Source organism: Heptranchias perlo, chromosome 7 (assembly GCF_035084215.1).
Source record: "Heptranchias perlo isolate sHepPer1 chromosome 7, sHepPer1.hap1, whole genome shotgun sequence".
NCBI lineage: Eukaryota > Metazoa > Chordata > Chondrichthyes > Hexanchiformes > Hexanchidae > Heptranchias > Heptranchias perlo.
This window is the reverse complement of record NC_090331.1, coordinates 27,266,919-27,294,661: the sequence shown is the minus strand read 5'-3', so window position 1 is coordinate 27,294,661 and position 27,743 is coordinate 27,266,919. Positions and strand designations below refer to the sequence as shown.

Below are 27,743 nucleotides of genomic sequence, written 5' to 3'. Positions count from 1 at the left end.
TGAACTCGCAGTTCAAGGAAGTTGCCACCAAAAAGAACACGATAACTTAGTTGGTGAGTTTAAATCTAACAAGCGGCGAGCACTGCTGGTTCGCCGCTCGGAGCAATTTATGGGTCATTATCTTTATTTCCTTTTACACTCTAACCTTTACTCTTATCCCCTCTTGTTTTTAATATTCCAAGTTATTATTTTTTCTACCTACACCCTGGACATACAGTATAAACCGTCGTTTATGCCATTTTGCTGGGGTTTCCACCGAAGTTACAGCTGGAGATTGGGAGAATCCCTGCAGAAATTCCAGGCAATACACTTTGACTCTTCTTGCTTTAATGGTCTCAAAGCTACTATACAGGTGACTCCATCCTTAGCATGAGACAAATCCAAGTTGGCTATGCAATATTAGTTGGAAGTCTGTCTTGCTCTAATCCTCTTACTTCATTTGTTCTTTCCCTGTTAACATTGATACTTTGGATCTTTTCCTCTCAACCAAATCTGCTAGCTGTGCGGTAGGTGTTTGTTGCACTGGTAGTGGTTATTGACTTCTTCCACCACATCCATCTCCTGAATTGCAGTCAGGTAGTGATCTTCTGACTGTACAGAAGATTGGTTAGGCGACCCTTGAGAGTACTGTGTGTAGTTCTGGGCACCTCATCATAGGAAGGAAAGGGTGCAGCAAAGATTCACTGCAATGGTAGCAGGGGTGAAAGGTTACAATTATGAAGAAAGGTTGGAAAAAAAATGTTTTTTTTACTGGGACAGAATTGTGGTCTAATAGGCATTTCAAAGCTATTAAACGTTTTGAGAGGGTAGGTAGTAAAAGATTAACAACACCCGGTTATAGTCCAACTGTTGGACTATAACCGGGCGTTTTGCGTCTCCTTACATTTGTCCACCCCAGTCCATCACCGGCATCTCCACATCATAGTAAAAGATTGTTTCTGCTGATTGGAAAATCAGTAACAAGAGGGCATAAACTCAAGATTATCACGAGAAGAATGATGGGGGAAGTTAGAAGAGTTTTTCACAGAGGGGGTTATGAGAATACACAATACTTCAGCACAAGTAATGGCCCAGTAGGCAGATAAAATGACATTTGGGTCCTTTATATGTCATAGGACTCCGCTTTGTATAAAATGAGGCTTCCACCTGCCTGGGCCGTCCAGAGAAATAGGGCAGCGGAGTGGGAACAGTTTCGCCATATTTCCACTGTAAGGAGGGAGTTAAAATCTAACCCTGGGATGTAACTAACTTTTTATTACCAGGCAATACTTTTCCTATATTCTGGTTAAAGATTTTTGTACGTGAATTAATGCAACGCATGTGGTCATTCAATTCCTTTCCCATGTCCTACTGTTTATGTTTTTTTATGTTGTATATAAGTTGCTACTGGCATTTAAAGAGGTTCTGTGAAAAGTAAGATTAAAGGGATTAATAATAACTGTTGCCATATGTTGAGTAAATTTAGTCATGGAGATGGAATCAATATCAAATTTAGAGGTTTTACTGAATATTTATAACCAGGTTTCATTTGATACGCAGTCTTATTCACATTGGATTTGTTCACCAAGTGGTTCAGCAGTATATTAGAAAAGCAAAGCACATTGCAGGGAGGATGGAAGCAAGTTTACATTAGCAATTCTTCACACACTGAGTTCCTGCTTATAGCCATGCTGTAAGGGGGCGGTGGTCCAACCGAAAGGAGAAAAATCAGAAAACAAATTACTTCAGGTCAAGCCAATATATCTCCTGGAAACTGGTTACAAGATGGCATTGGCTTAGTTCTGGGATTAGATCGCCTGTTTCTGTCTCCTCTGGAACAGGTTATAATCCATATCCAAGACATATTAAAAGAAGAAAGTGGGGGAGGGGAAAGCTACCAACAAATTAACAAAAAAGGGTCTACTTTGTAGTTTGAAATATGTAACATTTTACTCTGTCACTAAATCATTAAAACAAATTTAAGAAGATAGCAGGAGATTGGTTGGCACGGTGGGTTAGCATGTAATCATTTTACCCTCTAGGACGTGGGTCTGAATTCAACCCAGATTCATAATTTTGTGTAAATTCTGCCAAATTAATAATCTCATTCATAAATGTCATGAAGATACCTTTTGTAAGAAATTAAGGGAAAGCACTGATGTAGCAAGGGATATTCTGATTTTGGAGTTAAGGGACATTGTTGGGGAAGGTACACTCAGCTTTATCGACACTACACCTGACCTGGTAGATACTGACTTTGAATGCAAAAGATGGAGAGTTACCAATCCCAACACTGATATTCCTTTCTTAATAATTATCAAAAAGAATAGCTGAACAAAACTACATCAAAGCATTTTTTAATGGGAATATGCCTGAGCAAGAAAAGTATTCCCCTAAATACAAAGGAGGCCATTCAGTCCATCTTTCCTGTGCCAGTGCTCGCAATCCAAGTGGAGTTATCCACTCTCATCCCACTCCCTGGCCTTTTATACCATTTCTATCTCTTAATTTTTGTTAACCTTCAATCCTTGCTTCAGCTAAGAGAATGCTAGAACTGTAACTAAACACCATTATATTAAGTACATCGCACAGCCTTAATTTTAGCATAATAAATTAAATGAAACTTTAGCACTGTATTATTATTCAGTAGCTATCCTAGTGCTAATACATGATATTATATAATGGGAATTTCCTCGGAGGTTCTTCCGATCAGCTACCATAACTTCAACGGAAGATCGGCGGAAACTCTGGTGGGTGGTTTATCTTGGGTTTCTGCCGTTCTTCCACCTAAGTTACGGTTTCCAATCGGGAGAACCCCAAGGAAATTCCCAGCGTTTAAAATTCTTATTGAACCACTTTGATCCAGGCTCATGTTTTTCAAACCAAAAATATTTCCACTCTATTCCACAATTTTTCTTTTTCTCCTTACTGCTGTGTCCCATCAACACCCAGTTTTAGAACTGTAATTAAAAATGTTAATAGAAATATTTTAGACAACAAAACAATGTATGCTTCAAGTATGACAGTTAATATGCAACTATTTGTGGGCTTGAAAATAAATATACACAAATAAAAAAGTTATTCTAAGGTAGAGGAAGAAATATTTTGCTTAGTGTTGGAGGCAATTCATACTTGTATAATGGAGACATCAATTTAACAGCTGTACCATTTGCACATTCTACTCATATTTCTAACTGCAGTTGTCATCTTAAAGGACCATCTCACCCTCAATTATAACGTAGATAAGTTAAGAGAACACTTACTATGATAGCCAGATTTTCATTGTGTTCAACTGAGCAAAGCTGCTGGTATCTAAAATATGAAAGTCACTCAGCTATACATCTGAAGACTAATGATTTCATTAGCCTTTGTCCTTTAGAAGCAGTGGAATTTTTACATCAAGTAGCAATGAGAACTGAACCAATTTCTATGTCTGGAGACATTTATAAAGACTGCACAAAATTATAACGTCAAGAAAAATTACTCGAAATACACAATGCTTCCATCAGTACTTAAAAGACACAAGTTTGGTTCATGTTTTAGGTAGCGACTCTTCATCAGAAGTGCCAGCTCTGATGAAAGATTTTTGTCCAATATCATTGCATTTCCTTTCTCTTTCAGATGCTGATGGGTCTGCCATGCATTTCCATTCTTTTTGTTTATATTTTATTCTGGTGTGGCTATTGTAATTTTGTCATTGGGCTATGAGGGAAGCTCCTGTTTTGCTGTCATGTTCAACATAACCCATTCCCCATGTACGAACAGACTGCAGAACAAAGCAATAGAAACCAAATGAGTTTTTCATGACAAGTATACCGGCCAGCAGGCAAATCACTTTTCTCAAAATACAACACATGATACTCTGCAGGCAATTTAGTCATTAGACAATTCTACACATGGTTTAACAGGATATCGATACCCACTCTCAGCTGTGCCTGAGGAGTAACCCTTACTCTAGTTTCATGGTACTTAGTTCATACTTACTCTACAGACATTAGAAACAATGAAAATGGGGAAATCTCCATTTATATATTCATGTTTGGATCTTCCCCTTGCATTTTGCAGGAAGACAGCGATCATACCTCCTTCTAAGTGTTGATAAATTGGCTCTGCCAGAGTGAAATGACTCAATCTCCATGGATCACTGTAAACCACTGAAAATTGGGGTGGAAGGGGAGAAAGCAGGATGCAAACTGTCTGTCTCCCCCAGAGCGAGACTCAGGAGATTTTAACATTTTTACCTGCCCTGACGCTGACTCCCACTCAAAGGCGGCAGAAATGATGTAAATGCCAGCGCTGGGAGTCAGAAATGGTGGGGAGAATGGAGTTCCGCTGGGGACCAATGGAAACAGTCTGAGGCAAGCTAAGTAACAATTGGTGAGGGATCGCCCGTGATCATGGGAGGGGGAAAGTCCGGAGTAGGGAAGGCCCAAGATATCCTTGTCAGACCAGGAGGAGCATTCCAGCTCCTGGAAAGTCCACATAGTCTCGGACCCATCTCATGGCCACAGAAGGCCGAGGTAAGTGCTTTAAAAAATTTTTTTTTTAAGGTTCCTTGTGGAATAGGAAGAGCACCACCTGTCCCATAAGGAACCTTTAAAAAAAATTTTAAAAGCACTTACCTTGGTCCCCTGTGGCCATGGGATGGGTCCGAGACTATGTGGGCTTTCGTCGCACTCGCAGGTAAAATGGGGTGTGTGTTCCAGAGATATCATCGAGACTCATCACTGCCATTTGAATGAAGCCCACACTCCTCTGGGGCATGTGTCCTTCCCTTGCCTGAATTCTGCCAAGCAAAAATGATAGGTGGCGAGATCTCCCCTTTTACCAGTTTAACCCCCCTGCCCGCAGTGCTCCCGCCTGGTGGTGGTGGTGTGGGGGGGGGGGGGGGGGGAGGGGCGAAAAAATTTAACTTCCAAAGTGACAATCCTTGACCTAATATGGAAAGGATTCACATTCCCTCAATCCTCACAAAGATGCAGTATTTTTATTCCTCAAACCTGCTACTATCAATCATCAGCAAAGTGATGGAAGGTGTCGTCAACAGTGCTATCAAGCGGCACTTACTCACCAATAACCTGCTCACCGATGATCAGTTTAGGTTCCGCCAGGACCACTCGGCTCCAGACCTCATTACAGCCTTGGTCCAAACATGGATAAAAGAGCTGAATTCCAGAGGTGAGGTGAGAGTGACTGCCCTTGACATCAAGGCAGCATTTGACCGAGTGTGGCACCAAGGAGCCCTAGTAAAATTGAAGTCAATGGGAATCAGGGGGAAAACTCTCCATTGGCTGGAGTCATACCTAGCACAAAGGAAGATGGTAGTGGTTGTTGGAGGCCAATCATCTCAGCCCCAGGACATTGCTGCAGGAGTTCCACAGGGCAGTGTCCTAGGCCCAACCATCTTCAGCTGCTTCATCAATGACCTTCCCTCCATCATAAGGTCAGAAATGGGGATGTTCGCTGATGATTGCACAGTGTTCAGTTCCATTCGCAACCCCTCAAATAATGATGCAGTCCAAGTCCGCATGCTGCAAGACCTGGACAACATCCAAGCTAGGGCTCATAAGAGGTAAGTAACATTCATGCCAGACAAGTGCCAGGCAATGACCATCTCCAACAAGAGAGAGTCTAACCACCTCCCCTTGACATTCAACTGCATTACCATCACCGAATCCCCCACCATCAACATCCTCGGGGTCACCATTGACCAGAAACTTAACTGGACCAGCCATATAAATACTGTGGCTACAAGAGCAGGTCTATTCTGCAGCGAGTGACTCACCTCCTGACTCCCCAAAGCCTTTCCACCATCTACAAGGCACAAGTCAGGAGTGTGATGGAATGCTCTCCACTTGCCTGGATCAGTGCAGCTCCAACAACACTCAAGAAGCTCGACACCATCCAGGACAAAGCAGCCTGCTTGATTGGCACCCCATCCACCACTTAAACATTCACTCCCTTCACCGCCGGCGCACAGTGGCTGCAGTGTGTACCATCTACAAGATGCACGGCAGCAACTCAACAAGGCTTCTTTGACAGCACCTCCCAAACCTGCGACCTCTACCACTTAGAAGGACAAGGGTAGCAGGCACATGGGAGCAACACCACCTGCACGTTCCCCTCCAAATCACACACCATCCTGACTTGGAAATATATCGCCATTCCTTCATCGTCGTTGGGTCAAAATCCTGGAACTTCCTACCTAACAGCACTGTGGGAGAACCTTCACCACACGGACTGCAGCAGTTCAAGAAGGCGGCTCACCACCACCTTCTCAAGGGCAATTAGAGATGGGCAATAAATGCTGGCCTTGCCAGCGATGCCCACATCCCATGAAAGAATAACAAAAAAAGAAACATAAGATTCTGAGGGGTCTTGATAGGGTAGATGCTGAGAGGTTGTTTCCCCTTCCTGGCGAGTCTAGAATTTGGGGACATAGCCTCAGGATAAGGGGTCGGCCTTTTAAGACTGAGAAGAGGAGGAATTTCTTCACACAGAGGGTTGTGAATGTTTGGAATTCTCTACCCCAGTGGGCTGTGGATGCTGTGTCATTGAGTATATTCAAGGCTGAGATAGGTAGACTTTTGGACTCCAGGGGACTCGAGGAATATGGGGATTAGGCAGGAAAGTGGAGTTGAGGCCAAAGATCAGCCATGATCGGATTGAATGGCAGAGCAGGCTTGAGGGGACGTATGCCCTACTCCTTCTCCAATTTCTTATCTTCTTATGTTCCTTCAATGCTCTAGTTTTAACCGTCTATCTCTTAGCAAAGATTAATTGTTAATAGAACACTGTCATTTTTAATTTAAAGTGGAGAATGCTCCCTTAATTTTTTAAGGGGTCAGGCAAAAAAACCTGCAAATGTATAGTAATTTCAGTGATAGAAATGATCAGGTGGAATAATACCTTTAGGGTACTCCATTACAATGGGCAAATTATGAAAATGAATATGAAGTTTACTCCATGAGTGGAGGCTGCATAATCCATGAGCAACTAATTGTGAGTGAGGTACACAAGTCGACATCACAAAAATCAGATCAATACTGGTGTAATTACTTTGGCAGCCTCATTAACTCAAAAGTAATGAGAGGAGTAAACTTGTCTGTGACATTAAAAGAGTCAATTGTGAAGTTATCTGTCTTCTTGCATAGTCTTGTGCTGCATGAGTGGTGCCGTGACAGTAATTTAGATGCTCACAGATGCTAAGAGCTAGGGTTAAGGTGGTTGATTGTTATATCGTGTAACACTTAATTTTAGCGCCATCCTTAGTTAATGTAAATTCCAATACAGTACCAATCTTGGACAGTTTTGTGTGCTGGACCCATACCGATTTGGAACTGGATTTAAGTTGTATTAAACTTTCTTTACTTAGGATTCTTACAGCTTGAAAGTGTGGACACTTTCATCCAGAAATATGGACTAGATACAGGTCCAAGTGCCAGAGATAAAAGAAAAGAATTTTAATTCTAAATAGAATCCAGCCCTCAAAGTAAGTTTCAGTTCAACTAGATCCAGGTAAAACCAAAAAATACATTATCAGAAAAGAGTTTTGAAAATATAATGGCCTTGAAATTCATCTGTGTCAGCCTGACATCGGGACGGGAGGGGCAATCAGGATGGGAGGGTAAAAGTGGCAATTGGGGAGTCGAGGCAAGAGGTTTTAATGTGAAGCCAGGAGGAGTACTCTTGCTACTCCCAACTCCACATTCAGCTAAATATTTTTCACAAACTTACCTTTTTGGTGACAGCCTGGACCGCCAATTGACCTGATTTTCCTTCCCAGTGCCAGCTGCATTCAGGGCAACCCAATTTTGCACCGGGAGCCTCAAAGAGCATTAGTATATGCAAAGGGCCCAACACCTGTTTCAGGCATGAGCCCTGGGTGCCGGTATTTTTGCCTATAACAATATGGCAGGTGCCACACTTCCGGCTCGTAATGAGCGCATGCTTCCTGCCCGCCATATTGGAGGCTTTGGCACCTGTTTCGCCCCTGTAAAATAGATATGGCACCATCATATTTCTAGGTCAATGTCTCCATGTGGGAAACTAATGGCAATCAATTAAGGTAAAAAGAGAGCTTGGGGACTCAGCAGAGGCTGCACTGCTTCGATTATAATAGTGAAGAAACAGCAGATACCTCTTTGTGGAAAACCTTTCAAGGATCACATGATTTTTCCTGATTGCTTAATGCACCTCAAGTATTTCTTCCATTTCAAAAGTGATATTAGCACAAACAAAGATAACCATTCTTGAATATAGAGGTGTGTTTGCACATAAAGGTGTGATATTTTGGAATTCACGTGTTTTTTGATATTGGTCATGGTCTTTCCTTGCAAATAGTTGCTTAATAAAGGTGCAAGTTCCACTTAAATTAGAAACCTTCTGGTGGGGCTGTCTGCTGTTTAATCAACTTGACTGGAACAAACTTGCTTCCTGTGGACATGAAATGTCGGAACAGATTTAAAAGCCATTAGTAAGAGGAGATTTTCATCACCATCCACCAGAGTTAAGTGAATTAATTGGATTTAATCAGTGGATTTGTTTTTAAAAGTGCATCTAAAAGATCAACAAATAATGGTTTACAAATGGGTAGGAATAATGAGCACCTTTGATCCAGCCTATGTTAAAAGGAAGCTAGTACCGATGATTAATTCACAAAGGGAAATAAAGTAATTCTGCACGATAGATAAAAAGCACTCAAGATGGAGTGAAAGTAAACAACTAAAACAAATTTCTATTAATTAACTTCCACACTCGTCTTTTTGGGTGACTTTTAAATAGTTTTGATTGAAACTATTGATGCCAAGATTTGGAATTCTCATCTGCGGGTGAATTAGGGAGGCTTTCAAGAGCATTGTAGTGCACTGCAATTGGTTTATGCAAGGACATGTTAGGTGCAGTCAGTTTTCAATAAGAAGGAAGAAAATTTGATCAGTATTTGGAGAAAAATTATTTTTCTGGTGGTTGTTTTTTTTTCAAGTCCTTAGTTTATTTTTAAAGTCTTCAGTTTATTTTTGTTAAGTTTATTTAATAATCTAATAAATTGAGGCATGGCAGGGTAGCGCAGACCCGTAGAATGCATATCCTGTGTCCTGGACAGCCACAGGTGCAGGAAGTGTTGTCTGCTGGAGGAGCTTGAGCTCCGGGCTTCGGAGCTTGAGCAGCAGCTGGCGACAATGCAGTGCATCCGCAAGGCTGAGTGTTTCGTGGATAGCACGTTGCAGGAGGTGGTCACCGCACAGCTTAAGAGAATACAGGCAGAGAGGGACTGGGTGACGGCCAGACAGACAAGGAGAACCAGGCAAGTAGTGCAGGAGTCCCCTGAGGGCATCTCGCTCTCTAACCAGTATTCAGTTCTGAATACTGGTGAGGGAAAGTGTTCCTCTGGAGAGTGCAGCCAGAGCCAAGACCATATCACCGTGGGTGGCTCAGCTGTACAGAGGGGGAGGAGAAAGGTGAGCAATAGTGATAGGGGATTCCATAGTTAGGGGAACAGATAGGCGTTTCTGTGGCCGCAGACGTGATTCCAGGATGGTATGTTGCCTCCCTGGTGCCAGAGTCAAGGATGTCACTGAGCGGCTACAGAACATTCTGGAGGAGGAGGGTGAACAGCCAGAGGTTATGGTCCACATCGGTACCAACCTCATAGAAAGTGAGATGTGGTCCTGCAGGCAGATTTTAAGGAGTTAGGAAAGAGATTAACAAGCAGGATCTCAAAGGTAGTAATCTCCAGATTATTCCCAATGCTACGCGTTAGCGAGTATAGAAATAGGAGGATAGGGCAGATGAACGCATGGCTGAAGAGATGGTGCAGGAGAGAAGGCTTTGGGACTAGTTCTAGGGGAGTTGGGATCTATACAGGCTGGACAGGTTGCACCTCAACAGAGCCGGGACCAATGTCCTCACGGGGAGGTTCGCCAGTGCTGGCGGGGGGGGTGGGGGGGGTTTAAACTAATTTGACAGTGGGATGGGTTCCAGGATGTAGCATTGGAAAGGAGAAACAAGGGACACAAAGGATCGGGAGAGAAAAATAGCACTAGAGCAAGAAATAGTACAGTATTCGGTGGGATCAAACTAAGAGAGAGTACAAGAAAGTCTAAGACTGGTTTGCAGTGCATGTGTGTAAACGCACGAAGGGTGGTAAACAAGGTGAGCTGCAGGCACAAATAGCCAGATGGGAATATGATGTGGTGATAACGGAGTCCTGGCTCAAAAAAGGGTAGGATTGGATACTAAATATTCCTGTATACAAGATGTTCAGGAAAGCTAGGGAAGGAAAGAAAGGAGGGTGAATGGCAGTATTGATTAAGAAGAATATTGCAGAGCTGGAGAGAGAGGAGATCCTGGAGGGGTCAAGAACAGAATCTACTTGGTTAGTTAAGAAACAATAGAGGTGCCATTACACTACTGGGTGTATTCTTTAGGCCACCAACTAGTGGGAAGGATATAGAGGAACAAATTTGCAGGGAAATTACAGAGGTGCAAAAGCTATAGAGTAGTGATAACTGGGGACTTCAAATATCCTAATATAGACTGGGATAACAATAATAATGTAAGGGGCAAAGAGGGGGAAGAATTTTTGAAATGTGTTCAAGATAACTTGCTTAACCAGTAAGTTTCCAGCCCAACAAGGAAGGAGGCATTGCTGGACTTGGTTCTCGGGAATGAGGCGGGCCAAGTGGAGCAAGTGTCAGTGGGGGAGCATTTAGGGAGTAGCGATCATAGTATCATAAGGTTTAGAATAGCTATGGAAAAGGACACGGACCACTCTAAAGTAAAAATACTCAATTGGAGGAGGGCCAATTTCAGTGGGATGAGAACAGATCTGGCTCGGGTAAATTGGAATCAAAGATTGGCAAGCAAAACTGCAATTGAACGGTGGGTGGCCTTTAAAGCGGAGATGGTTCGGGTACAGTCCAGGTGTATTCCCACGAGGGAGAAAGGTAGGGCAACCAAAGCCAAAACTGCCTGAATGACAAAAGAGATAGAGAGTAAGAAAAAGCAGAAAAAAGGGGTGTATGACAGATGTCAGGTTGATAACACAAGTGAGAATCAGGCATAATATAGAAAGTTCAGAGGGGAAGTGAAAAAGGAAATAAGAGGGGCAAAGAGAGAGTATGAGATTAGAGTGGCGGCCAACATAAAAGGGAATCCAAAAGTCTTCTTCAGGCATGTAAACAGTAAACGGGCAGTAAGAGGAGGGGTGGGGCCGATTAGGGACCATAAAGGAGATCTACTCATGGAAGCAGAGGGCATGTCCGAGGTACTAAATGAATACTTGCATCTGTCTTTACCAAGGAAGAAGATGCTGCTAGAGTCAAAGTAAAAGAGGAGGTAGTTGAGTTGCTGGATGGGCTAAAAATTAATAAAGAAGAGGTACTAGAAAGGCTAGCTGTACTTAAAGTAGATAAGTCACCTGGTACGGATGGGATGCATCCTAGGTTGCTGAGGGAAGTAAGGGTGTAAATTGCGGAGGTACTGGCCATAATCTTCCAATATCCTTCGATACGGGGGTGGTGCTAGAGGACTGGAGAATTGCAAATGTTACAGCCTTGTTCAAAAAAAGGTGTAAGGATAAACCCAGCAACTATAGACCTTGGTGGTGGGGAAACTTTTAGAAACGATAATCCTGGACAGAATTAAGTCACTTGGACAAGTGTGGATTGATTAGGGAAAGCCAGCACAGATTTGTTAAAGGCAAATTGTGTTTAACTAACTTGATAGAGTTTTTTGATGAGGTAACAGAGAGGGTAGATGAGGGCAATGCAGTTGATGTGGTGTATATGGATTTTCAAAAGGCGTTTGAAAAAGTACCGCACGGTAGGCTTGTCAACAAGAATGCGGCCCATGGAATAAAGGGGGCAGTAGCAACGTGGATACAGAATTGGCTAAGGGACAGGAAACAGAGAGTAGTGGTGAACGGTTGATTTTTGGACTGGAGGGAGGTGTAAGTGGTGTTCCCCAGAAGTCAGTGCTGGGACCACTGCTTTTCTTGATATATATTAATGACTTGGACTTGGGTGGACAGGCCACCATTACAAAATTTGCAGATGACACAAAACTTGGCAGGTTAGTAAACAGTGAGGAGGATAGTGATAAACTTCAAGAGGATATAGACAGGCCGGTAGGCATGGGCAGAGACGTGTCAGATTAAACTTAACACAGAAAAATGCGAAGTAATACATTTTGGTTGGAAGAACAAGGAGAGGCAATATAAACTAGAGGGCACAACTCTAAAACGGGTACAGAAACAGAGAGATCTGGGGCTACAAATCGTTGAAGGTGGCAGGGCAGGTTGAGAAAGTAGTTAAAAAAGCATGCGGGATCCTGGGCTGTATAAATAGAGGCATAGAGTACAAAAGTAAGGAAGTCATGATGAACCTTTATAAAACACTGGCTCGGCCACAAATGGAGTACTGGAGTATTGTGTCCAGTTCTGGGCACCGCACTTTAGGAAAGATGTGAAGGCCTTAGAGAGGGTGCAGAAGAGATTTACTAGAATGATTCCAGGTATGAGGGACTTCAGTTACATGGATAGACTGGAGAAGCTGGAGTTGTTCTCCTTGGAACAGAGAAGGTTGCGAGGAAATTTGATAGAGGTATTCAAAATCATGAAGGGTCGAGACATAGTGGATAGAGAGAAACTGTTCCCATTGATGGAAGGGTCCAGGTCCAGAGGATATGGTGATTGGCAAAAGAACCAAAGGTAACATGAGGAAAAACCTTTTTACACAGCGAGTGTTAGGATCTGGAATGCACTGCATGAGGGGGTGGTGGAGGCAGATTCAACCATGGCGTTCAAAAGGGAACTGGATAAGTACTTGAATGTAAAAAAAATTGCACGACTAGGGAATAGGGCGGGGGAGTGGGACTAGCTGGATCGCTCTTGCATAGAGCCGGCACGGACTTGATGGGCCGAATGGCCTCCTTCCATGTTGTAACCTTTGTATGATTCTAAGATTCCACGAAAAAATTAGCTCCCCAATGGTTCAGCTGCTGAAGGCAATGAGTAGCTGAGCCACAAGAACTATGAGATTGCAGATTTGAGCAATGGTTTACTTGAGTTTGCTGCTCCCAGTAGGCAGTAGTGGCCCTACTGTAATTGGCCTCCCCTGAGTTAGGAAAGGAAAAATCAGCCATAGTTTCCAATCTTGATAGCAGTCTAGCTATTTGTGCTGCAACTGCATATACGTGAACATCAAAAGCTTGGCTTTTATGCCTCTTCCCCGTCAGCAGTTGAATACTCCACAAGGTGTACTACATGATTCCTGTAGAACTGCAGCTCAGCAGGGAGTCAACTTCTTCAAGAGAGGAGGAGTGGAATGGAGAAAATTTGCAGGATAAAGAGAAAAATGAACTAAAGAAACTGTTAAAAATATTAGTTATCCTGCTGCCACTTATGGTAGACACAGTAACAAGCAGCACTTGTATAGTGTTCCTCATGTAAAGAGAGACTTAGCAGAGCACTTTACCGGGCAGTGGACCAGAAGTAATCATCAAGTAGGAGGGAGAACGAGGGGAAAAGGGTCTGAGAAAAGCAAGGTCAAAGGAGGGTCTTAAGGATGATTTTGAAGGCAGGATGAAAGGGAGAGTCACTGGGGGAGGGCATTCCAGAAGATGGGAGTATAGTGACTGAAGAAGATGCCACCAATAGTGGAGCAGAATGAACAGGAAACAAGCAGTAGGATGGAATGAGATGAGTGGAGGTTATGTGTAAGGATGTATAACTGGAGGAAACCACTGAGCTGTGATGGGGCGAGACCATGAAGGGATTTGAATGTAAGGATAAGGTTCATAAAATCAATTTGCTGGGCCATAAAAAAGACAGTGAAGGTTGGCAACGATAAGGATGATGCCATTTTGGATGAATTGTAGTTTGTGGAGGGTGGAGGTCCCTCTAATGAGAGTGTTAGAAAAATTGAATCTTGAGATCATAAAATTGTGGCTGTAGAGAGGGAAGGAGGCAGACAATATTAGGTAATAGAAAGCACTCTTGGTAAGAGATTGGATGTAGAAACGGAAGTTGAACTTTGGGCCACTTAGCAAACATCTGCACCAGTGACCTTCGCTTTAAGTGGGAAGGAAGGAAGGAAAGAAATGTATTTATACAGTACCTCATCACATCTCTCTGAAATGCCTCAAAGCACTTCACATATTACTCTGGAATGCAGTTTACTATCAGGTGGAATTACAACTGAAGATACATAAGTGTTTAACAGCTAAAGAGGATGGCTTCAATTTTGCCGACATTTATTTGGAGCAAGGTTAGGCTCATCTGGGTCTTACTGTAATGTCACTTCCAAGCAGTTGGAAAAAGAGGTGATCGCCTTGGGGTAGACGGAGGAGGGTGAAAGGTCGATGTTACATATAAAATTCTAACAGGACTCGACAGACTAGAGGCAGGGAGGATGTTCCCGATGGCTGGGGAGTCCAGAACCAGGAGTCACAGTCTCAGGATACGGGGTCTGCCATTTAGAACCGAGATGAGGAGAAATTTCTTCACTCAGAGGGTGGTGAACCTGTGGAATTCTCTACCACAGAAGGCAGTGGAGGCCAAGTCATTAGATGTATTCAAGAAGGAGATAGATATATTTCTTAATGCTAAAGGAATTAAGGGATATGGGGAAAAAACAGGAACAGGGTATTGAGTTAGACAATCAGCCATGATCATTTTGAATGGCGGAGCAGGCCCGAAGGTCGAATGGCCTACTCTTGCTCCTATTGTCTATGTTTCTATGTGTTGTCAGTGTACATGTGGAAGCTGAACCCATGCTTCCGAATGATGCTACCAGGGAATTTCCTAACAATGATGAAGAGGAGAGAGTGAAAAAGGGAACGCTGCTGTACATGAGAGCTGACGATGTAGGTGGAGCTGTTGTTGGCAGTGATATAATATCTACAATGAAACAGGTAGAAAGAGAGCACGGGGACTCAGCAGAAGCTGCACTGACTGTGAAGGAGAGCCATTACTGAAGATCGTCTGGTCAATGGTGTCAAAGGCAGCAGAGAGGTCAAAGAGCATGAGAAGCGACAACAAACTGCACTTGCAGTCATGCAGGATGTTGTTTAAAACTTTGACCAGTCTCAGTGCTGTGGGCAAGCAGCAACCTGAGTGGAAGATGTCAATCAGGGAATGAGGAGAATGATGGATGTGTAATAGTGACGCCATGATACATCTTAGGAACTTAGAAAGAAAAAGGAGGTTGGAGTTCCAGTAGTGATTGAGAGAATTGAGGGAATGAGAGCAGGTTTTTTGAGAGGTGAATGATCATGGAAATTTCGAAGGACATAGAGACAGGACTGGAGGATAGGGACATGTTGGTTACATCATTGTGTGGTTTAAGGAGGGAAACTGGGTAATCAATGTAACTCAGCAGTTGTCACTTGAGGGGGTCGTTGGACAAAGTGGTGTGCTTCGTGGATCAGGTTGCTTTAGTGAGAGCTATGGAAAAAACTATGGTAAAATTAAACTGCCACCTGGTGTATTTTATATATTTTATGTTGTACTATTACAAAAACACAAGTGTTGAAATCAAGGGCACAAAATGTTAAAAAATTATAAACTTATATCTGGGCTGGGACAGAAAAGGAGGGATCAAATCTATTTGTCCGATAATTTTGTTACTAGTGCTTAGAATATATAAGTGCATTTCTGAATGGAAAAGTTCCATAATTTTTACCTGTGAAATAACATTGACAGCATATTTATAAACTTATTCCCTCTCCTTCAACATAATCACTTGTAATGCTTTCTCATTTATAGGGTGACTGGAGCATAGCTTCTTACTTTGTTAGGTTGTCTTCTGTGCCATATAGCTCATTGAACATTTACTATGGTGCAAAATTCATCATGATATGTAGCCCAGAAGTCTGTGTTATGAGAGTGCACTGCAATTGGTTTACCTCTACCCAAACAAAAGTACTTTGAATTCCCTTTTCCCTCTGTTTCCTTTAACAGGATTTCTAACTCCATGTCCAAGAAATGCACTTTCTTCTTCTGAGGAAAAAATGTTCCAATTCCTTCAGTACAATTCTCCTTTATATCTCAGACATATACGGGCTGATCTTCTTCTCCTGATGCTGCCTGGGAGCAATTCGTGAGGAGCACATTGGGAGTGCACTTGGTCCGGCCCCAGAACCTGAACTTGGTCTTGGGCCCAATTAAAATTAAGGAGGCATAACCCAAGCACTCATGGGCACACTGAGGATCGCACTATTGACTGCAGCCACACAGATATCAGAAAGCTGAATGCTTCCTAGGCCTTCAAGGCACCAGAATCATTTGAGGGGCAGATACAGTTGAAGCACCATGGGAGAGCCAGACGGATTTTATTTTATTGCGGGTATTGGGGCCGCATTATTATCTGGATGACTTCTGATGAAGAATGTCAAGTTATAAGTTAGAATCTTAGAAAGGTTACAGCACCGTTGGAGGCCATTTGGCCCATCGAGTCCATGTCGGCTCTATGCAAGAGCAATCCAGCTAGGCCCACTCCCCCATCCTTTCCCTGTAGCCCTGCAAATTTTTTCCTTTCAAGTACTTATCCAATTCCCTTTTGAAGACCATGATTGAATCTGCCTCCACCACCCCCTCAGGCAGTACATTCCAGATCCTAACACTCGCTGTGTAAAAAAGTTTTTCCTCATGTCACCTTTGGATCTTTTGCCAATCACCATATCCTCTGGACCCAGACCCTTCCATCAAGTGGAACAGTTTCTCTCTATCCACTCTGTCTAGACGCTTCATGATTTTGAATACCTCTATCAAATCTCCTCACAACCGTCTCTGTTCCAAGGAGAACAACCCCAGCTTCTCCAGTCTATCCACGTAACTAAAGTCCCTCAGACCTGGAATCATTCTAGTAAATCTCTTCTGCACCCTCTCTAAGGCCTTCACATCTTTCCTAAAGTGCAGAGCCCAGAACTGGATACAATATTCCAGTTGTGGCTGAACCAGTGTTTTATAAAGGTTCACCATGACTTCCATACTTTTGTACTCTATGCCTCTATTTATAAAGCCCAGGATCCCGTATGTTTTTTTAACCACTTTCTCAACCTGCCCTGCCACCTTCAACGATTTGTGCACATATACCCCCAGATCTCTCTGTTCCTGTGCCACTTTTAGAGTTGTGTCCTCTAGTTTATATTGCCTCTCCTTGTTCTTCCTACCGAAATGCATCACTTCGCATTTTTCTGTGTTAAATTTTATCTGCGACATGTCCGCCCGTGTCACTAGTCTGTCTATACCCTCTTGAAGTCTATCACTATCCTCCTCACTGTTTAATACCATTCCAAGTTTTGTGTCATCTGCAAATTTTGAAATTTTGCCCTGTACACCCAAATCCAAGTCATTAATATGTATCATGAAAAGCAGTGGTCCCAGCACTGCCCGGGGAACACCACTGTAGACCTCCCTCCAGTCCGAGAAACAACCATTCACCACTACTCTCTGTTTCCTGTCCCTTAGCCAATTCTGTATCCATGTTGCTACTGCCCCCTTCATTCCATGGGCCGCAATCTTGATGATAAGCCTACCGTGTGGCACTTTATCAAACGCCTTTTGAAAATCCATATACACCACATCAACTGCATTGCCCTCATCGACCCTCTCTGTTGCCTCATCAAAAACTCTATCAGATTAGTTAAACACGATTTGCCTTTAACAAATCCGTGCTGGCTTTCCCTAATCAATCCACCCTCGTCCAAGTGACTGTTAATTCTGTCCCGGATTATCGTTTCTAAAAGTTTCCCCACCACTGAGATTAAACTGACTGGCCTATAGTTGCTGGGTTTATCTTTACACCCTTTTTTGAACAAGGCTGTAACATTTGCAATTCTCCAATCCTCTGGCACCACCCCCGTATCTTAGGATGTTTGAAAGCTTATGGCCAGTAAGTCTGTAATTTTCACCCTTCCCTCAGCAGCCTAGGTTGCATCCCATCCGGACCGGGTGACTTATCTACTTTAAGTACTGCTATCATTTCTAGTACCTCTTCTTCATTAATTTTTACCCATCCAGTAGCTCAACTATATCTTCCTTTACTGAGACTCTGGCAGCATCTTCTTCCTTGCTCAAGACAGATGCAAACTACTTATTTAGTACCTCAGCCATTCCCTCTGCCTCCATGAGTAGATCTCCTTTATGGTCCCTAATCGGCCCCACCCCTCCTCTTACTGCCCGTTTACTGTTTACATGCCTGTAGAGTTAATGTACGCATGCCAGAAGCTGTGATATGCATGTTGATGGTCTTAATATTTATTTAAAGGTTCCATCCCCTCTAAATGCATTTTTGCTGCTGTGCCATGACTGAGGTGGCAGAAGCACCCCATGCAGTTGGCCTTGGAGGGAGCTGGTGAGAGGGAGGCACCATGGTGCCAAGCTATAGGTGCAAGAACAAGAAAAACAAGAGTGGGTATGAAGAATAATGATACGGTAACAGGAGGAGAGTATTGTTAGGCTTCTCTTTTTATTCCAGGTGGCATGGAGCAGCTGTACGTTGAGGCAATGGGAGTATTTCTGCTCTGTGTTGGGGAACAGTTGTTATTAGCTCAAGAGAGGTCCAAGTTAATGACTTAAATACTTGATAAGGTGGCTTCTAGTTGTTTCCTCTCATCTGCCTGCAAATAAGCCTTATCGTAAAAAAAGGGACAGGGTGGCATAGTAATGAATATGGTCACCATCACCAAGTGTAAAAGACTAATAGCATCCTGCAACAAATCCTGAAGGAGCCATTTTTGCAACTAGATCTTGTCAGGGATGCCCACATCCCAAGAATGAATAATTTTTTTAAAATTAAAAAATAAGAAAAGACCTATTTTAATAATACCAGCCTGTCTCTTAAGTCTGATAGCAGCTAAATAGCAGCTCAGGATTCAATTGCATTCGCAATTTCAAGATATGCATCTCAGCATGCAAGCTCCCCGTTGCTAGTGTGCATTCATAAAATTGGTTGTATAATGTAACGCTAGACAGCAGATACAATTAGACTTGAACAAATTGAAACATATGTTAGAGAAAAGCTTTTATCTCTTTTAAAGTCTTCAGAGGTATAATATTTTGCAATCCCCCATCATCAACATCCTGGGGGTCACCATTGACCAGAAACTTAACTGGACCAGCCACATAAATACTGTGGCTACAAGAGCAGGTCAGAGGCTGGGTATTCTGCGGCGAGTGACTCACCTACTAACTTCACAGAGCCTTTCCACCATCTACAAGGCACAAGTCAGGAGTATGATGGAGTACTCTCCACTTGCCTGTATGAGTGCCGCTCCAACAACACTCAAGAAGCTCGACACCATCCAGGGCAAAGCAGCCTGCTTGATTGGCACCCCATCCACCACCTTAAACATTCACTCCCTTCACCATCAGCGCACCATGGCTGCAGTGTGTACCATCCACAGGATGCACTGCAGCAACTCACCAAGGCTTCTTCGACAGCACCTCCCAAACCCACGACCTCTACCACCTAGAAGGACAAGAGCAGCAGGCACATGGGAACAATACCACCTGCACGTTCCTCTCCATGTCACACACCATCCCAACTTGGAAATATATCGCTGTTCCTTCATCGTCGCTGGGTCAAAATCCTGGAACTCCCTACCCAACAGCACTGTGGGAGAACCCTCGCCACACAGACTGCAGCGGTTCAAGAAGGCGGCTCACCACCCCCTTCTGAAGGGCAATTAGGGATGGGCAATAAATGGTGATTTAATGCATATATGCCCACATCCCATGAACTAATAAAAAAATAGTTGTAATCAGTTCTAAGTGAAGCACTAATACTCACAAAGAGCATTTTTAACACTAAGAAATTGCAGCGTAAATTCAGAGTCAAGGCCTAACCTGACTCCAGAGCGAAGTGGAGTGAGACTGCTTCCTTTAGTGAGTCTTGTTGAGGTTCACTGCAGAGTGAGTTTGGCGCTGATTTTCGATGCATGCTACAACTTTAGTATTGATGTAATGCAAAACCATTTTGCACCAATGCTACGGCTGTAGTCTAAATGAGGGTAAAATTCAACTCCAGCAAGGACGCAAAATGGGTGGTAGTGAATTGGCCGCCCTTCATACACTCTGCCTGATTTTCCTTTCCATTGAGATCAAAGGAAAGGAAAATTGTGTGGAGTCTATAACAGACGAACAATCTGCTACCGCCTGTGATGCATCCACACCGAAGTTGAATTTCTCCCCAAAGTCCCCTAAGATTATTAAACCCATTATATATCGCCCTAAATTCTTCCATTTTCTGTTTGAGTTGTTTGATGCATATATGCTTAACTTATTCAGAAAATATACAATGAGGAACAAATGCAACTGAGCCGAAATGAGTTGGGAACTATAGTATCCAGAAGATAATATAAAAGGTCTATGAAGCAGCCGATTAGGGACCAAAAAGGGAATCTTCTTGTGGAGGCAGAGGGCTTGGCTGAGGTACTAAAAGGGTACTTTGCATTTATCTTCACTAAAGAAGAGGATACTGCCAATGTCACAGTAAAGGATAAAGTAGTAGAGAAATTGGATAGGATAAAAATCGATAAAGAGAAGGGACTTAAACAGTTGACAGCGCTCAAAGCAGAAAAGTCACTTGATGCCTCCTAGGTTGCTGAGGGAAGTAAGGGTGGAAATAATGGAGGCTCTGGCCACAATCTTTCAATCCTCCTTAGATATGGATGTGGTGTCAGAGGAGTGGAGGATTGCAAATGTCACAACTCTTTCAAAAAAGGGGAGAACGAAAAACCCGGCATCTACAGGCCAGTCAGCCTAATGTCGGTGGTGGGGAAGCTTTTCGAGACAGTAACCTGAGACAAAATTAATTGTCACTTGTAAATATATGGGTTAATAAATGACAGCTAGCACAGATTTGTTAAAGGAGAATTGTATTTGACTAACTTGATTGAGTTCTTTGATGAAATAATGGAGAGGGTTGATGAAGGTATCCAGTTGATGTTGTGTATATAGACTTCCAAAAGCTGTTTGACAAAGTACCATATAATATAGCTGTTAGCAAAATTGAAGCCCATTGAATTAAAGGGGCAGTGGCAGCATGGATACGAAATTGGCTAAAAAATAGAAAGCAGAACGGTTGTTTTTCAGACAGGAGGGAGTATACAGTGGTGTCCCAGGGGTCGGTATTGGGCCCACTACTCTTTTTGATTTATATTAATGACCTGGACTTAGGTATAGAGGGCATAATTTCAAAGTTTGCAGATGATATGAAACTCGGAAATGTAGTAAACAGTAAGGACGAAAGTAACAGACTTCAGGAGGACATAGACTGCTGAAATGGGCAGACACATGGCAGATGAAATTTAACGCAGAAAATTGTGAAGTGATGCATTTTGGTAGGAAGCAGGAAGAGAGACAATAGAAACTAAACGGTACAATTTTAAAGGGGGTGCAGGAACAGAGAGACCTTTGAAGATGGCAGGACAAGTTGAGAAGGCTGTTAAAAAAGCCCATGGGATCCTTGGTTTTATAAGTAGAGACATAGGGGGGAAAAGTTGGATGGGGCGGTTTTTGGGTGTAGGTAGCGTGATGTGTTATTACCCTGTGCCCAATGGCCCCTGCGCAGGCAGGACGCAAGTTTCAGCCCACCCCAGGACTTACCCGCAATCAGCGTTCCATTCCAGGCCTTGCATGTGGAATCAGTGCAATTTGCTCTTTCCACCAATAGTGGAGATCAATCTTTTAAAGGGAAGATGTTTCTTAGAAATCTCTTAAAGGTAGCTGGTACCTGTTATTTGCTGAAAGTAACAGTCTCCTGTCTGCACGGAGTCTGAATGGAGATCAGACATCGCACAGATGCAGTCCCATCCCTATGTTTACACACTGATGAGTTTTGTTAAATCATTGAGTAAAGGTTGCGCACTACTAAATCCCACATCCTCCAATCTGCACTCCAGACCTCACCAATCTGAGTTGGTACCAGGCCTGAGAGAGTGCAAGAGGTGAACAGAAGGTGAGACATCCTATATTCGTGGGGGGGTGGGGGGGTGGGGGGGCGGATGGGGCAAGAGGCCCTCCAGACATATATCCAAAAGGCATTGGGAAGCAGCGGGGAACGAAGTCAATGCCAGGCGCGCAGCATCATGAACATGGATGCAGTGCAGGAAGAAGTTCAATACTTTGACATGAGTGGTCAAGGTGAGTGAGGTCAACTGTCAAGTGGCGTCTCCTACCAACTGCACCGCGCGCTACACCCCCCATCACCCACAAAGCAATAAACTCACTCTTTCCATCAGTACTCAACTCTTCCAACCAGATGCTTACTCTCACCCTTACACATCACCACTGTTTCAAGCCACCCACCCACAACTCACAGGCTACACACACTGGCAACTATTCAAACACGACAGGCACATCATCCAGACACACGTCCCGCTTTCTTGCAGGAGAAGGTGGGGCATATCAGGAGGCAACAAGTGGCAGTGGCATTTAGCCTGTCGAGCCTGTTCCGCCATTCAATGAGATCATGGTGGACCTGTGATTTAACTCCATATACCTGCCTTGGCCCATATCCCTTAATACGCTTGGCTCACAGAAATCTATCAATCTCAGATTTAACATTCACAAGTGAGCTAGCATCAACTGCCGCCTGCAGAAGAGCGTTCCAAACGTCTCCCACACTTTGCGTGTAGAAACATTTCCTAACCTCACTCCTGTACATCCTGGCTCTAAATGTCAGGCGATGTCCCTGCGTCCTAGTATTCAAGTCGAGGAGACCTCCAAAAACAGTTACAAACGTCTTTGCAGCCAGAAGCAATAGTCCAGCCACTAACCTGTAAATCCTGTAAAAGGGAATTGGATAAATCCTTGAAAGGGAAAAATTTGCAGGGCTATGGGGAAAAAGCAGGGGAATGGGACTAATTGAATAGCTCTTTCAAAGAGCCGGCCCAGGCATGATGAGCCAAATGGCCTCCTTCTGTACTCTATGATTCTATGATTGAGTATGAGCAGAAAATAGTTGTTTGAGAAGAATTCCAGTTCTACCAACTGATGCAGAGATTGTCAATGAAGGTTTGCCAACAAGACAAGTAGAAAGGTGTAGAGAATCGCAATAGGTCTCCACAGCATTGAGAACTTACATCAATAATGTCAAAAGGGCATTTATCTTAAAATTGCACTCAGTTTGGAAGTTGTATCCATAAAAAAAGCTTCACTCTTACAAAGAATGTTATGTTGTGGAAAAAAAGTGACGTGTACTTCAGTACTCTGTTGATTCATTGCTCTCAGCATGGTCTAGCTTTCGGAAAGACTGGTTTAGTAATATGAGTCAAGAGAGTTTTATTGCAGTTGGAGCAACAGATAAAAGCACTGCCTTTATTTTCACATAATTTTGAAAAACTAATTTAAGGAGTTAAGCACAGAGTAAAACAATTGTAATAAAAATATAAATACATTCTTATCAGGTGTTTCCAGGGGGAGAAAAAACAATTCATGTATTACCAGGGTTGGGCATTACCAACAGGAGGATCCTCACTGGCTCAGGCTGCACAGTGAGAGAATCATCCTGATGCATGTTGAAAAATTCTTTACGTTGCAGATACTCAAATTGCAGCAATACTCTGAATTGCAAACAAAGAATGATATCAACAATAAGGAAAGGTAATTGAGACTCGATCAGGATAAAGTAAACAAGACAACATTTCAAATATCTCTAAGCACAGTTTTATTAAGTCTCCATATTACAAAAAGGATATAGAGGCACTGGAGAAGATTTACAAGAATAATACCAGAACTGAGAGGTTATAACTTTCAGGATAGACTGAACAGGCTGGGGCTTTTTTCTCTAGAAAAAAGAAGGCTGAGGGGAGTTTTAATAATGGTCTTTAAAATTATGAAAGGAATTGATAGGATAGATGCAGAGAAGATGTTTTCACTTGTGGTGGAGTCCAAAACTAGGGGTCATAAATATAAGGTCACTAATAAATCCAATACGGAATTCAGGAGAAACTTCTTTACCCAGAGAGTGGTTAGAATGTGGAACTTGCTACCACATGGAGTAGTTGTGGCAAATAGCATAGATGCATTTAAGGGGAGGCTAGATAAGTACATGAGGGAGAAAGGAATAGAAGGGTATGCTGATAGGGTCAGATGAATGAGGGTGGGAGGAGGCTCGTGTGAAGCATAAACATCGGCATCGACCAGTTGGGCCTAATCTCCTGTTTCTGTGCTGTACATTCTATGTAATTCTATGTAAGTTATCAAAAATGCATTGTTTCTTCAGTCCACAGAACTTCTTTACTACATTGAAGGTTAATTCTAATGAGAACTGCATTCAGTAAGTTTTATTATAATCCATACATTGCACTATTTTAATGATCTAATAGGCTATATTTTGGGTATATCACCTTTTTTTTTAACTAAATAAGTTCACACTTGTTAATCGCTGTTCAACTATCATGAAGGGCGGGGGGTGTGGAAGGAAGAAATACTCTGGTTGCTCGGTGTAGAAAAATTGTAAGCATGTCTTTTTGAAGGTGTTTACAATGTTGCTGCACACAGCAACTAGAGCAATTCTCTCCCAATCTTGTTACAAAGTCAATCAACACTTAAATCAATGGTGGTAGCTCCTATTTATGGGGCTCAGTCCCTTAATTTGTCATCTCAATAGTATGCCAAAGGAAGGGTCCAGATGGAAATTGCTAAAAACAGATGCTTTGCAAACGCAAGTCAATAAGTAACAAAATGCAAGCTGTGAGTTAAAGTTCACCTGTTTCCAATGAAATTTCAAAAGACCATGGTATTGGTTCTGGATGTTTTCCAGTTATGGGTAACTGCTATAGTGTCTATCAGGTATTGTGATTATGTCAAAAATAGTTATGTACTAGGTTTGCTGTGGTATTTGCAGTGATCTAACAGCAAACTGTCATAATTTTATCATTCACTACATTTTCCTCAGGCATACATTCATGAGACCTTATAAGAGTTTTGGGGTAAAATCTCAATGCCTTTTTCGAGGTGCAATACTTGTTTCAATACACTTTTTTTCCCTAGTAGGCAGTAATTCAAGGTTTACTGTGCTGCAGAACCATATGTAAACAGTAATTGTTCACCAGTAGCATACATGTCAAAATTAACATTAAAATTTATAGTCTTTGTTAGCTAAGATAGAAGCCCATGGAATCGAGGGAAAAGTACGGACTTGGTTAGGAAGTTGGCTGAGCGAAAGGCGACAGAGAGTAGGGATAATGGGTAGGTACTCACATTGGCAGGATGTGACTAGTGGAGTCCCGCAGGGATCTGTCTTGGGGCCTCAATTATTCACAATATTTATTAACATTAGATGAAGGCATAGAAAGTCTCATATCTAAGTTTGCCGATGACACAAAGATTGGTGGCATTGTAAGCAGTGTAGATGAAAACATAAAATTACAAAGGGCTATTGATAGATTAGGTGAATGGGCAAAACTGTGGCAAATGGAATTCAATGTAAACAAATGTGAGGTCATCCACTTTGGATCAAAAAAGGATAGAACAGGATACTTTCTAAATGGTAAAAAGTTAAAAACAGTGGATGTCCAAAGGGATTTAGGGGTTCAGGTACATAAATCATTGAAATGTCATGAACAGGTGCAGAAAATAATCAATAAGGCTAATGGAATGCTGGCCTTTATATCTGGAGGACTAGAGTACAAGGGGGCAGAAGTTATGCTGCAGCTATACAAAACCCTGGTTAGACCGCACCTGGAGTACTGTGAGCAGCTCTGGCCACCGTACCTTCGGAAGGACAAATTGGCCTTGGAGGGAGTGCAGCGTAGGTTTACTTGAATGATACCCGGACTTCAAGGGTTAAGTTACGAGGAGAGATTACGCAAATTGGGGTTGTATTCTCTAGAGTTTCAAAGGTTAAGGGGTGATCTGATCGAAGTTTATAAGATATTAAGGGGAACAGATAGAAACTATTTCCGCTGGTTGGGGATTTTAGGAGTTGTGGGCACAGTCTAAAAATTAGAGCCAGACCTTTCAGGAGTGAGATTAGAAAACATTTCTACACACAAAGGGTGGTAGAAGTTTGGAACTCTCTTCTGCAAACAGCAATTGATACTAGCTCAATTGCTAATTTTAAATCTGAGATAGATAGCTTTTTGGCAACCAAAGGTATAAAGGGATATGGGCCAAAGGCAGGTATATGGAGTTAGATCACAGATCAGCCATGATCTTATCAAATGGTGGAGTGGGCTCGAGGGGCTGAATGGCCGACTCCTGTTCCTATGTTCCAATGACTTGTTGTATAGACCTGCCAGATCCATTAATTAGCTGCATCAAATATGCAGTGCTCATTAAACACGGTTCATAGTTAAAATTAACCATGTAGTTTACTGAGAACCCTACTAGATACACAGGACTCTTCATCTGTCAAAAATAGCACGATTGTCAACAGATTCTTATTCATCAGGAACTTAACGACCATGTTGATTTATCCTGAATGAAACTAAATGCATTTTGTACAACAGCCAAGCTCCCAGTTTATATTTAATACACATAAAAAAGTATAGAAATTAATCTCACCAATGTCCTAACCCACCCCTGCAGGAAATGACCAATTGTATAGAATGCAAGTAAATAAACTTACCCCATGGCTGGATCAAGGGCAATTCCTTTGGGATTGTGGAGCTCTAGATTTAGTAGAGTAATGCAAGTATCACCATTTTGATTGCACACAAATATCCGGTCACTGACATCATCCACAAAGTAATAGTTTCCAGTAAGCCAGTCTAAAGCCATTTGTTCCACATCTGCCAAAGCAAAAGTAACGCATTAGATCAAAAACACACAGGACAATTTAATGGTTGGTTGACTGCTGTGCAAGAGAGATCTTATATCCTTTCATGCCTGCAAATTTATTTTAGTATCTTGGTCTGATCTTCAGGTATTGTGTTCAAGATTTTCTTATATAACTTGTTATCCTCTCCATCAGAAATGTACAGCTTTGATCTTTGTTCATTATTTGGTGTCTGGTATTCAAGTGGTGAAAACATGTAGGTTCAAATGGTAATAAAAATTCTTAAAGAATCTAATATCCCATTTCTGCAGAGAAACACGACTGTAAATTTTTTTCAGTTAACACGGAATGTTAAGCAACTCAGTTTTAAAATCTATAAGATCTTTCTTGCACTTGTCAGTGCATTAACCTTCAATTCTTTTAGAATAATGCAACACTCACTAGAATCAATGAAGTCACAGTGCCTCTTTATTGTATTGGGACCATCGTTTCTTCTGCCTTTTCTTTGTCCACCAAGTTGGTGCTTGACATTGATCATGTTTTTGTTTAACAAAATTGCAAGTCTATCAACTCTCCTGTATTTGGCAGGAGGCTTACATGGAAGATCATTATCTTTGGCCATCAGCTAAGGATTGCAATTTACCGTGCATGTACTGTGTTGGTAATTCTCAGAATTGTTCTTGCCTTCTCTTGTTAGAGAGGGAGAAGAAGCAAGAGACCACTATGGAAGCAAGGCTGTTCCAGCATTTAGAGTGATAGGGAGTGCCCTGTATTAAAACAATAAGCTCTATAGTGGACTTTCTCTACCTCTCTGAATGTTGGAATAGTCCTACCTCTATAACTACTCTTCAAGGAGAGAAAGCATGTGAAGATACTCACAAGCTACCTAGCCAGGCAAAAGAGAATTACAGAAAATGGAAGAAAAATAAAGAGAAAGACATAGAAAACAGGATAAGAAAGAGGAGAGAGAATATATTATTCATACTTGACCATCCGCTGTGGCCATATGAAAGAAATAGTTTGCAACTTTAGTAA

General features: G+C 42.4%; 1 protein-coding gene across 1 annotated transcript in view; it reads right to left on the bottom strand.

Annotated features, from left to right (window-relative positions):
- The window catches only part of LOC137323576 (low-density lipoprotein receptor-related protein 1-like), a 1,400,855-nt gene that overhangs the window by 805,713 nt on the left and 567,399 nt on the right, over nucleotides 1-27,743 (bottom strand). The window contains exon 7 of the mRNA XM_067987196.1: nucleotides 26,559-26,721. Within this exon, the coding sequence (XP_067843297.1) occupies nucleotides 26,559-26,721 (163 nt within the window). The remainder of the gene's footprint in view (nucleotides 1-26,558; nucleotides 26,722-27,743) is intronic.